At 45.8% G+C, this 12,703-nt stretch overlaps 1 protein-coding gene across 1 annotated transcript in view; it reads right to left on the reverse strand.

Moving 5' to 3' along the window:
- LOC143815479 (arylsulfatase H-like) overlaps positions 1–12,703 on the reverse strand; it is a 99,834-nt gene that overhangs the window by 64,456 nt on the left and 22,675 nt on the right. Inside the window, exon 2 of the mRNA XM_077294706.1 lies at positions 11,231–11,261. Within this exon, the coding sequence (XP_077150821.1) occupies positions 11,231–11,253 (23 nt within the window). The 5' untranslated portion in view covers positions 11,254–11,261. The remainder of the gene's footprint in view (positions 1–11,230; positions 11,262–12,703) is intronic.

The raw sequence follows: 12,703 nt of genomic DNA on the forward strand, positions 1-12,703 counted from the left end.
CCTTTAGCAGCATTGGCCATTTTCTTATTGTCGAACACCACGGGTGACGTCACACACTAACCCCCCCTTCATTTCCCTCATAAACTTTCCCTAAGACTTTTATTAACATTTTATTGGACGCCCAGGGCCACGAACCGGGTCACTGCTGCCGTGACATCCCCCAAAGAACCATTAGACCCGATGCCGAGTACCCCACGGCCCTGGTGGGTGCTCCACATGTATGGCGCAATGATTGGGCTGGCTCACTCACAGAGCTGAAAGATGGCCGGTCACCCAGGTAGTGTGGCCTGTAAGTCCCTGCTCAGAGCAGGAGCTGACACGGTTCCTCCCTGTGTGCGATGCACAGATCTAATAAAGTCCAAAGCAAAAGCACTGCAGAGAAGTAGATCAGCAATCAGGGCAGGGAAAGTTGATGAATCAATAGTAGTGTTGAGGATTCCGATACTGCAAATATCGGTATCGGCCGATATTCGCTGTATCGGAATTCCGATACCGAGTTCCCATATTTTTGTGATATCGGAAATCGGAATCAAAAGTTCCCAGTGTGTGGTTCCCAGGGTCTGGAGGAGAGGAGACTCTCCTTCATACCCTGGGATCCATATTCATGTAAAAAATAAAGAATAAAAATAAGAAATATGGATATACTCACCCCTCCGGCAGACCCTGGACCTTAGCGGTGTAACCGGCAGCCTCCGTTCCTAAGAATGCAGTGAGTGTAGGACCTGCGATGACGTCGCGGCTTGTGATTGGTCGCGTGAGCGGTCACATGAGCGGTCACGCAACCAATCACAAGCCGCGACGTCATCGAAGGTCCTTCACTCTGCATTCTTAGGAACGGAGGAAGACGCTTGCAGCGGTGACAGCCAGGGGCCGTCCGAGGGTGAGTATATCCATATTTTTTATTTTTATTCTTTATTTTTTACATGAATATGGATCCCAGGGCCTGAAGGAGAGTTTCCTCTCCTTCAGACCCTGGGAACCATCCAGGATACCTTCCGATATTTGTGTCCCATTGACTTGTATTGGTATCGGGTATCGGTATCGGCGAGATCCGATATTTTGCCGGTATCGGCCGATCCAATCCGATACCGATACTTTCGAATATCGGAAGGTATCGCTCAACACTAATCAATAGGTAGGAATCCAGTGCAATGCAAGTAAATGCTATAAAAGTCCAGAATTTTTTGTAGAAGTATAAAAATCAAAACATTGTAGTTGGCAACTCTGGCCAGTGTGGATGAAACCAACGCATTTCAGCTCATATGAGCCTTATTCATGGTTGACAACCAGTCTGAATAAGCGTGTCTTAAATAAACTGCAGCAGAGTAACACTGACATCCTGCTAAATCATGTGAGTTAATCAACTTCAGGATGCCTGATTAGTCCATCTGTTGGTATGTTAACCCATTACTACACATCAATATATACAAAAGAAAAAAAACTGAAAAACATTGATGAACAAAAAACAGTACAAAACAATCTCACAAACCAATTCTCCACCTGCTGTTGATTTCTTAATTTTTCCTCTCAAAGATCGCAGTAAGGGCTCCTTTTCACTTGCGAGACATACGGCCGTATCTCGCAGGTTAAAACTCTCCTCTGGCGCCGGCACTTGGGAGCGGAGTGTGCGGCTCCATGTGTTGCTATGCAGCCGCACACTCCGCTCTGGAGTGCCGGTGCCAGGGGAGAGTTTTAACCTGCGAGACACGGCCGTATGTCTCGCAAGTGAAAAGGAGCCCTAAGGCTTGGCTCAACGATGAACGCTTACACCAGGGTTTCCATGTAAATCTCTGAAAAATGCAATTCAGATGGAACACCTAGCGGAAGATTCCCTATAATGAGGCCGGAAAAGACAATGTGTACGTCGTCTGGCCTATCATAAGGCAGTGTCCATCTTTTTAAGTGTGCATAAAAGCACGGTATGAACAGAGGCCAGACGGATTCCAGAGTAACTCTGCTGCCTCATTATAGTGAATGGATCTCTCAGGGGTTTTATCTGAATCATGTCACTTGGAGATTTTGATGAAAACCCAGTTGCAAGTGGTCAGTGTAAAGCGCCAGATAAATGTGATCCAAAATGTTCACAATAAAAGCTTCAACTCAATCCAGAAAAAATGTCTCCACTCAGAACCGGCTTCTGTTAATGGAAATATAGGGGGCTTCCACGTTACTGGTAATACAAAGGCTCTGGAAAAGCTAAATGGCACCCCCTCAACAACAACAAAAAAATTCCAGCGAATTCTGTGCTCCCAAATCCAATTGCCTCCCTCCCTTCTGAGCTTCACAGTGTACCTGAACCTCATTTATAGTCCTCAGTTTTGTCAGTACTGTAGCAATGAAATCAACTACTTCCCTTCCGAACCCTGCCAGATGTCCAAACAGTAGTTTTACACCAAATGTATCGGTGTACTCAGGAGATATTGCACAACAAATTTTGGCGTCCAATTTTTCCTGTTACCCTTGTAAAAAGTGAGGCTAAAGCAACATTATTGTGGGAAACTGTTATTCTTTCATGTTTTCCTTTCAAATTGCTTTAATTCCTGTGAATCACCTGACGGGTTTGAAAGTGGTGTCACTTTTGGGTATTTTCTGTCACATTGCTGATAAAGTTTTAACCCTTCTAATTTCCTTACAAAAAAATTAAAATAAATAAATATTATTTATATATATATATATATATATATATATATATATATATATATATATATATATATATATATATATATATATATATATACACACACACTCACTGGCCACTTTATTAGGTACACCTGTCCAACTTCTTGTTAACACTTAATTTCTAATCAGCCAATCACATGGCGGCAACTCAGTGCATTTAGGCATGTAGACGTGGTCAAGACAATCTCCTGCAGTTCAAACCGAGCATCAGTATGGGGAAGAAAGGTGATTTGAGTGCCTTTGAACGTGGCATGGTTGTTGGTGCCAGAAGGGCTGGTCTGAGTATTTCAGAAACTGCTGATCTACTGGGATTTTCACGCACAACCATCTCTAGGGTTTACAGAGAATGGTCCGAAAAAGAAAAAAAATCCAGTGAGCGGCAGTTCTGTGGGCGGAAATGCCTTGTTGATGCCAGAGGTCAGAGGAGAATGGGCAGACTGGTTCGAGCTGATAGAAAGGCAACAGTGACTCAAATCGCCACCCGTTACAACCAAGGTAGGCCTAAGAGCATCTCTGAACGCACAGTGCGTCGAACTTTGAGGCAGATGGGCTACAGCAGCAGAAGACCACACCGGGTACCACTCCTTTCAGCTAAGAACAGGAAACTGAGGCTACAATTTGCACAAGCTCATCGAAATTGGACAGTAGAAGATTGGAAAAATGTTGCTTGGTCTGATGAGTCTCGATTTCTGCTGCGACATTCGGATGGTAGGGTCAGAATTTGGCGCAAACAACATGAAATCTTTGGGATGTGGTGGAACGGGAGATTCGCATCAGGGATGTGCAGCCGACAAATCTGCGGCAACTGTGTGATGCCATCATGTCAATATGGACCAAAATCTCTGAGGAATGCTTCCAGCACCTTGTTGAATCTATGCCACGAAGAATTGAGGCAGTTCTGAAGGCAAAAGGGGTCCAACCCGTTACTAGCATGGTGTACCTAATAAAGTGGCCAGTGAGTGTATATATATATATATATATATATATATATATATATATATATATATATATATATATATATATATATATATATATATATATATATATATATATTTATTTATTATCTTTTATTTTATTTTTTGTTTTGTTTTATTTTTTTTCAAAAATTATGCTGATGTAAAGTAGAAATGAGGTGAATGTTATTTATTACGGTATGTATTTTGTGTGCACAACTCTCTGGATTAACCCCTTCATGACCCAGCCTATTTTGGCCTTAATGACCTTGCCGTTTTTTGAAATTCTGACCAGTGTCCCTTTATGAGGTAATAACTCAGGAACGCTTCAACGGATCCTAGCGATTCTGAGACTGTTTTTTCGTGACATATTGGGCTTCATGTTAGTGGTAAATTTAGGTCGATAATTTCTGAGTTTATTTGTGAAAAAAACGGAAATTTGGCAAAAAATTTGAAAATTTCGCAATTTTCACATTTTGAATTTTTATTCTGTTAAACCAGAGAGTTATGTGACACAAAATAGTTAATAAATAACGTTTCCCACATGTCTACTTTACATCAGCACAATTTTGGAAACATTTTTTTTTTTGCTAGGAAGTTATAAGGGTTAAAATTTGACCAGTGATTTCTTATTTTTACAACAAAATTTACAAAACCATTTTTTTTAGGGACCACCTCACATTTGAAGTCATTTTGAGGGTTCTATATGGCTGAAAATACCCAAAAGTGACACCATTCTAAAAACTGCACCCCTCAAGGTGCTCAAAACCACATTCAAGAAGTTTATTAACCCTTCAGGTGTTTCACAGCAGCAGAAGCAACATGGAAGTAAAAAATGAACATTTAACTTTTTAGTCACAAAAATGATCTTTTAGCAACAATTTTTTTATTTTCCCAGCGGTAAAAGGAGAAACTGGACCACGGACGTTGTTGTCCAATTTGTCCTGAGTACGCTGATACCTCATATGTGGGGGTAAACCACTGTTTGGGCGCACGGCAGGGCTCGGAAGGGAAGGAGCGCCATTTGACTTTTTGAATGAAAAATTGGCTCCAATCTTTAGCCCACACCATGTCACGTTTGGAGAGCCCCTGTGTGCCTAAACATTGGAGCTCCCCCACAAGTGACCCCATTTTGGAAACTAGACCCCCCAAGGAACTTATCTAGAAGCATAGTGAGCACTTTAAACCCCCAGGTGCTTCACAAATTGATACGTAAAAATGAAAAAGTACTTTTTTTTCACAAAAAAATTATTTTAGCCTCAATTTTTTCATTTTCACATGGGCAACAGGATAAAATGGATCCTAAATTTTGTTGGGCAATTTCTCCTGAGTACACCAATACCTCACATGTGGGGGTAAACCACTGTTTGGGCACATGGTAAGGCTCGGAAGGGAAGGAGCGCCATTTGACTTTTTGAATGAAAAATTATCTCCATCGTTAGCGGACACCATGTCGCGTTTGGAAAGCCCCTGTGTGCCTAAACATTGGAGCTCCTCCACAAGTGACCCCATTTTGGAAACTAGACCCCCCAAGGAACTCATCTAGAGGCATAGTGAGCACTTTAAACCCCCAGGTGCTTCACAAATTGATCCGCAAAAATGAAAAAGTACTTTTTTTTCACACAAAATTTCTTTTAGCCTCAATTCTTTCATTTTCACATGGGCAACAGGATAAAATGGATCCTAAAATTTGTTGGGCAATTTCTCCTGAGTATGCCGATACCTCATATGTGGGGGTAAACCACTGTTTGGGTGCACGGCAAGGCTCGGAAAGGGAGGCGTGCCATTTGACTTTTTGAATGGAAAATTAGCTCCAATCGTTAGCGGACACCATGTCGCGTTTGGAGAGCCCCTGTGTGCCTAAACATTGGAGCTCCCCTACAAGTGACCCCATTTTGGAAACTAGACCCCCCAAGGAACTTATCTAGATGCATAGTGAGCACTTATAACCTCCAGGTGCTTCACAGAAGTTTATAACGCAGAGCCGTGAAAATAAAAAAATAATTTTTCTTTCCTCAAAAATGATTTTTAGCCCAGGATTTTTTATTTTCCCAAGGGTAATAGGAGAAATTGGATCCCAAATGTTGTTGTCCAGTTTGTCCTGAGTACGATGATACCCCATATGTGGGGGTAAACCACTGTTTGGGCGCACGGCAGGGCTCGGAAGGGAAGGCACGCCATTTGGCTTTTTGAATGGAAAATTAGCTCCAATCATTAGCGGACACCATGTCGCGTTTGGAGAGCCCCTGTGTGCCTAAACATTGGAGCTCCCGCACAAGTGACCCCATTTTGGAAACTAGACCTCCCAAGGAACTAATCTAGATGTGTGGTGAGCACTTTGAACCCCCAAGTGCTTCACAGAAGTTTATAACGCAGAGCCGTGAAAATAAAAAATGTGTTTCCTTTCCTCAAAAATATTTTTTTAGCCCAGAATTTTTTTATTTTTGCAAGAGTAACAGGAGAAATTGGACCCCAAAAGTTGTTGTCCAGTTTCTCCTGAGTACGCTGATACCCCATATGTGGGGGTAAACCACTGTTTTGGCACACGTCGGGGTTCGGAAGGGAAGTAGTGACGTTTTGAAATGCAGACTTTGATGGAATGCTCTGCGGGCATCATGTTGCGTTTGCAGAGCCCCTGATGTGCCTAAACAGTAGGAACTCCCCACAAGTGACTCCATTTTGGAAACTAGACCCCCAAGGGAACTTATCTAGATGTGTGGTGAGCACTTTGAACCCCCAAGTGCTTCACAGAAGTTTATAATGCAGAGCCGTGAAAATAATAAATGTGTTTCCTTTCCTCAAAAATATTTTTTTAGCCCAGAATTTTTTATTTTTGCAAGAGTAACAGGAGAAATTGGACCCCAAAAGTTGTTGTCCAGTTTCTCCTGAGTACGCTGATACCCCATATGTGGGGGTAAACCACTGTTTGGGCACATGCCGGGGCTCGGAAGGGAAGTAGTGACGTTTTGGAATGCAGACTTTGATGGAATGGTCTGCGGGCATCATGTTACGTTTGCAGAGCCCCTGATATGCCTAAACAGTAGAAACCCCCCACAAGTGACCCCATTTTGGAAACTAGACCCCCCAAGGAACTTATCTAGATGTGTGGTGAGCACGTTCAACCCCCAAGTGCTTCACAGAAGTTTACAACGCAGAGCCGTGAAAATAAAAAATCATTTTTCTTTCCTCAAAAAAGATGTTTTAGCAAGCAATTTTTTATTTTCACAAGGGTAACAGGAGAATTTGGACCCCAATATTTGTTGCCCAGTTTGTTGTGAGTACGCTGATACCCCATATGTGGGGGTAAACCACTGTTTGGGCGCACGTCAGGGCTCGGAAGGGAAGTAGTGACATTTGAAATGCAGACTTTGATGGAATGGTCTGCGGGCGTCACATTGCATTTGCAGAGCCCCTGATGTGCCTAAACAGTAGAAACACCCCACAAGTGACCCCATTTTGGAAACTAGACCCCCGAAGGAACTTATCTAGATGTGTGGTGAGCACTTTCAACCCCCAAGTGCTTCACAGAAGTTTATAACGCAGAGCCGTGAAAATAAAAAATAATTGTTCTTTCCTCAAAAATTATGTTTTAGCAAGTAATTTTTTATTTTTGCAAGGGTAACAGGAGAAATTGGACCCCAACAGTTGTTGCCCAGTTTGTCCTGAGTACGCTGGTACCCCAAATGTGGGGGTAAACCACTGTTTGGGCGCACGTCGGGGCTTGGAAGGGCGGGAGCACCATTTGACTTTTTGAACGCAAGATTGGCTGGAATCAATGGTGGCGCCATGTTGCGTTTGGCGACCCCTGATGTGCCTAAACAGTGGAAACCCCTCAATTCTAACTTCAACACTAACCCCAACACACCCCTAATCCTAATCCCAACTGTAGCCATAACCCTAATCACAACCCTAACCCCAACACACCCCTAACCACAACCCTAACCGCAACACACCCGTAACCCTAATTCCAACCCTAATCCTAACCCTAATCCCAACCGTAACCCTAATCCCAACCCTAACCACAACTGTAACCCCAACACACCCCTAACCCTATCCGTAACCCTAACCACAAGCCTAATCTTAACCCTATTTCAAACCCTAGCCCTAATTCCAACCCTAACTCTAATTCCAACCCTAACCCTAAGGCTATGTGCCCACGTTGCGGATTCGTGTGAGATTTTTCCGCACGATTTTTGAAAAATCTGCAGGTAAAAGGCACTGCGTTTTACCTGCGGATTTACAGCAGATTTCCAGTGTTTTTTTGTGCGGATTTCACCTGCGGATTCCTATTGAGGAACAGGTGTAAAACGCTGCGGAATCCGCACAAAGAATTGACATGCTGCGGAAAATACAACGCAGCGTTTCTGCACGGAATTTTCCGCACCATGGGCACAGCGGATTTGGTTTTCCTTAGGTGTACATGGTACTGTAAACCTGATGGAAAACTGCTTCGAATTCGCAGCGGCCAATCCGCTGCGGATCCGCGGCCAATCCGCTGCCAATCCGCTGCGGATCCGCGGCCAATCCGCTGCGGATCCGCTGCCAATCCGCTGCGGATCCGCGGCCAATCCGCTGCGGATCCGCTGCGGATCCGCTGCGGATCCGCTGCGGATCCGCTGCGGATCCGCGGCGGATCCGCGGCCAATCCGCTGCGGGTCCGCTGCCAATCCGCTGCGGATCCGCGGCCAATCCGCTGCCAATCCGCTGCGGATCCGCGGCCAATCCGCTGCCAATCCGCTGCCGATCCGCTGCGGATCCGCTGCGGATCCGCGGCCGATCCGCTGCGGATCCGCGGCCGATCCGCTCTGTGTGCACATGCCATAACCCTACCCGTAACCCTAACCCTACCCCTAATCCTACCCCTAGTTCTAACCCTAGTTCTAACCCTAACCCTAGTGGAAAAAAAAAAAAAAAATTCTTTATTTTATTATTGTCCCTATGGGGGTGATAAAGGGGGGGGGGGGGTTATTTATTATTTTTTTTATTTTGATCGCTGTGATAGAACCTACCACAGCGATCAAAATGTACCTGTAAGGAATCTGCCGACTGGCAGATTCGGCGGGCGCACTGAGCATGCGCCCGCCATTTTCCAAGATGGCGGCGCCCAGGGAGGAGACGGCCGGACACCGGGAGGATCGGTAAGTATGAAGGGGTGGTGGGGGGGTGGATCGGAGCACAGGGGGGGTGATCGGAGCACAGGGGGGGGGGATCTGAGCAAGGAGGGAGCGGACAGCAGGACGGGGGAGCCGGCAGGCGGACGGAGGGGACCGGAGGACTAACGGAGCACTGGGGGGGCGATCGGTGGGTGTGGGGGGGGGCACTTTAGTATTTCCAGCCATGGCCGATGTTATTGCAGCATCGGCCATGGCTGGATTGTAATATTTCACCAGTTTTTTAGGTGAAATATTACAAATCGCTCTGATTGGCAGTTTCACTTTCAACAGCCAATCAGAGCGATCGTAGCCACGGGGGGGTGAATCCACCCCCCCTGGGCTGAAGCACCACTCCCCCTCTCCCTGCAGATCGGGTAAAATAGGAGTTAACCCCTTCACCCGATCTGCAGGGACGCGATCATTCCATGACGCATACGCTGCGTCATAGGTCGTTTTGGCACCGACTTTCATGACGCAGCGTATGCGTCAAAGGTCGTTAAGGGGTTAAAGGGCATCAAAATTAAGTGCTTGAAATGTGCAACATTTTCTGAAGTTTTAACAAATAAATGCAAAACATATTGACCTAAATTTACCACTACCATAAAGTACAATGTGTGGCAAAAAAAAACAATCTGAGAATCACTGGGATACGTTGAAGCATTCTAGAGTTATTACCACATAAAGTGACACTGGTCAAAAATTGAAAATTTGGCCTGGTCAGGAAGGTGAAAACAGGCTTCAGGTGAAGGATTTAAAAGGTGGAAAAAGTTCTGAAATTATTATTCTTTGCATGTTTTTTACATAATATTTCAACAGGGGTGTGTAGACTTTTTATGCCCACTGTATATAAAACACAAATACTCCCAGGTGCAGCTTAAGGCTCAATTTTCATGAAACAGGAATATCAAACTATAGCTATGTAAATGAGTTTAATGAGTACCTGTAACACATCTTTATTCAGACGGGGGAGTTTTGGTGTTTTAGAAGGAATATGGAGATGCATTGTTTGTGCCTCCTAATAAGTGCTATATTAAGAGGAGCGTGCTGGGCCCATGAAATCCAGAAGCCTAGACATGCTCCCCTGGGTTCTGCTGAACTAAATTTACAGTATCAGGAATCTGTATATTGCTTGTTCAGGTCCTAAAAATTGGCTTCTGGCAATGGGACTTTTATTCACTGATGTCTATAGTGCAGTATACTATTGTCAAGAAGCACCTGCAAAAGTCTATGTGGCACCCGAGTGTCCTGGTCGTCACAGTGGTATTACTTTCCCCTTGGGGAGAGTGGTGTCACGCTTGGAAGCGATGAAGGATATCTTTCACCAGGTAAATCTCACATACAACACGTTCACACTCCAGGCCAGAAGGGGAGCTCTGAACACGGATTAAGCGGAACTTCCTTAGATTCTGGCTGGAGGGAAAGGGAGTAGGCAGTCTGAGAGAGACAGTGAAAGAGGGCAGATGGACACAGAGGGTCAGAAAGTCTGAAGGAGCCATGTGGTCCGAGGAACCACAGCTCCTGGAGCAGGGGAACAGAAAGCACGGACAGCATGTAGAAGGAGAATAGGAGGGAGAAAGCAAAGGAGATAAACACCAGGGAGCAGAGCTGCGAAGAGGCTACCTCCCTGGTTAGTGCAGATCCCGGTAGCCGGAAGACCGTGGCTATGCTGAACTCTCAAGTGGCTTAGCTGAAGCCAGCAGGACAGCTGGATTGCAGATCACCTGTCCGTATTTATACCCAGGAGACACAGTAGGGCTCAGGTCATCCAAGAGACCCTGTAAAAAGGCCCAGTTCACCTGTCATACGGGTTGTGTCCTATCCTTTATGGGGGACAGAGAGAAACTGTGAGGACCTTATGTGAAGCCTTAGGCAGTAAGGGACCACATCACTACCGCACTTGGAGGAAGGCTTTGATCTCCACCTGGTGAAAGAGACTCTGGAATCACTTCTAAGCCGGCCAGACCCTGCCTGTCCCTGTTGTCTGGTGCCCTGGACAGCGGTTGCCTGAAGCTACAGTAAACCAGGTAAAGACTGCAGACCTGTGTCCTCATTATTCGCCATACCATCCACCACACCATCGGTGCCATACACCTGGGAAGCCCTGGGGACCCCGCTTCACCTGTGGGAAGCGTTACCATCTTGCTGCAACAACTTCACCCCAGAGGACCCTTTTAAGCAGTGTTGGTCCCTATTGACCGAACACCACAGGTGGCTTCACGAACATAAACTTTAATCAATACCCTTTTTACATGGGCGCCCAGGGCCACGGACCGGGTCGCCGCCATGACACGTACCCTTAAGTACTAGACCCGGTACCGAGTGCCCCACGGCCCTGGTGGGCGACTCAGCTATTCTCTACATATGCCATTGCTACCACTGTGCATTTCCATCTTCAGTATCCTGGAAATAATGCATTGCATACATGTGGCTCAGGGATTCTCTTACCATTGTTTTCTTGTACATCCCATTTTTCACTCTGAAATAGAGAAAAAGATGATAACCAATGTCACAATGTAGACTATTATGATTAAAAAAAGACCTTGAGTCAAACACAGTACTGACACTTTACTCTGTTGGGTGTTAGCAAGGTAAAAACTAAGAAACATTGATATCAGCATGAAGGTTATCAGGGAGACCTATGTAAGTAGAGAATGATTTAGAAGATTCACACTGCTGTGGTCATGCTTCTTGTCCAATATTCCATGGCAGTCGGACCTGGGCTGTCCTCACTTCTGCACCCAGCATTGTCTGTCTGTTATCATGGTCACTTTTTGACCTCACATGATGGGACATAGTAAGTGCAAGATGCCGGATGCCGCACAGGACTTGACTGGACACTAAAGCTGGAAGTTTTCTACAACTAGTGTCAGATTGGCTCACCAGAGAATCTTCTTATGGGCCCTGGCCTCTCCGCCATGGGTGCCCATAACAGCGGACATCATTGTTGCCATAGAGCCCCTTAGTTGGGGAGAACCTGGGGCCAAAAGGCATTTTCCTTCACCCCCCCAAAAAAAGCAGTCCATCTGGATTTCAATGGTATCTGCAACCTAAGGATGCAGGTACTATTGAATACAATGGTGAAGATAAGAGTCTATGGCTACCCTCTCCACTATTCAGCCTGAAGGTACCTTCACACGAAGCGACGCTGCAGCGATAGCGACAACGATGCCGATCGCTGCAGCGTCGCTGTTTGATCGCTGGGGAGCTGTCACACAGACCGCTCTCCAGCGACCAACGATGCCGAGGTCCCCGGGTAACCAGGGTAAACATCGGGTTGCTAAGCGCAGGGCCGCGCTTAGTAACCCGATGTTTACCCTGGTTACCAGCGTAAAAGTAAAAAAACCAAACAGTACATGCTCACCTGCGCGTCCCCCGGCGTCCGCTTCCTGACACTGACTGAGCTCCGGCCCTAACAGCACAGCGGTGACATCACCGCTGTGCTTTCACTTTCACTTTACGGCCGGCGCTCAGTCAGTGTGGGAAGCAGACGCTGGGGGACGCGCAGGTGAGTATGTACTGTTTGTTTTTTTTACTTTTACGCTGGTAACCAGGGTAAACATCAGGTTACTAAGCGCGGCCATGCGCATAGTAACCCGATGTTTACCCTGGTTACTAGTGTAAAACATCGCTGGTATCGTTGCTTTTGCTTTCAAACACAACGATACACGGCGTTTGGACGACCAAATAAAGTTCTGGACTTTATTCAGCGACCAGCGACATCACAGCAGGATCCTGATCGCTGCTGCGTGTCAAACTAAACGATATCGCTAGCGAGGACGCTGCAACGTCACGGATCGCTAGCGATATCGTTACAAAGTCGTTTCGTGTGAAGGTATCTTGAGTCTGAACATGGCAGACACGATAATGTCACTTGATTGTGCATACCATGCAGACCACATTGATTGTGCAGACCACATG

The sequence above is a fragment of the Ranitomeya variabilis genome, chromosome 3 (genome assembly GCF_051348905.1).
Source record: "Ranitomeya variabilis isolate aRanVar5 chromosome 3, aRanVar5.hap1, whole genome shotgun sequence".
Lineage (NCBI taxonomy): Eukaryota > Metazoa > Chordata > Amphibia > Anura > Dendrobatidae > Ranitomeya > Ranitomeya variabilis.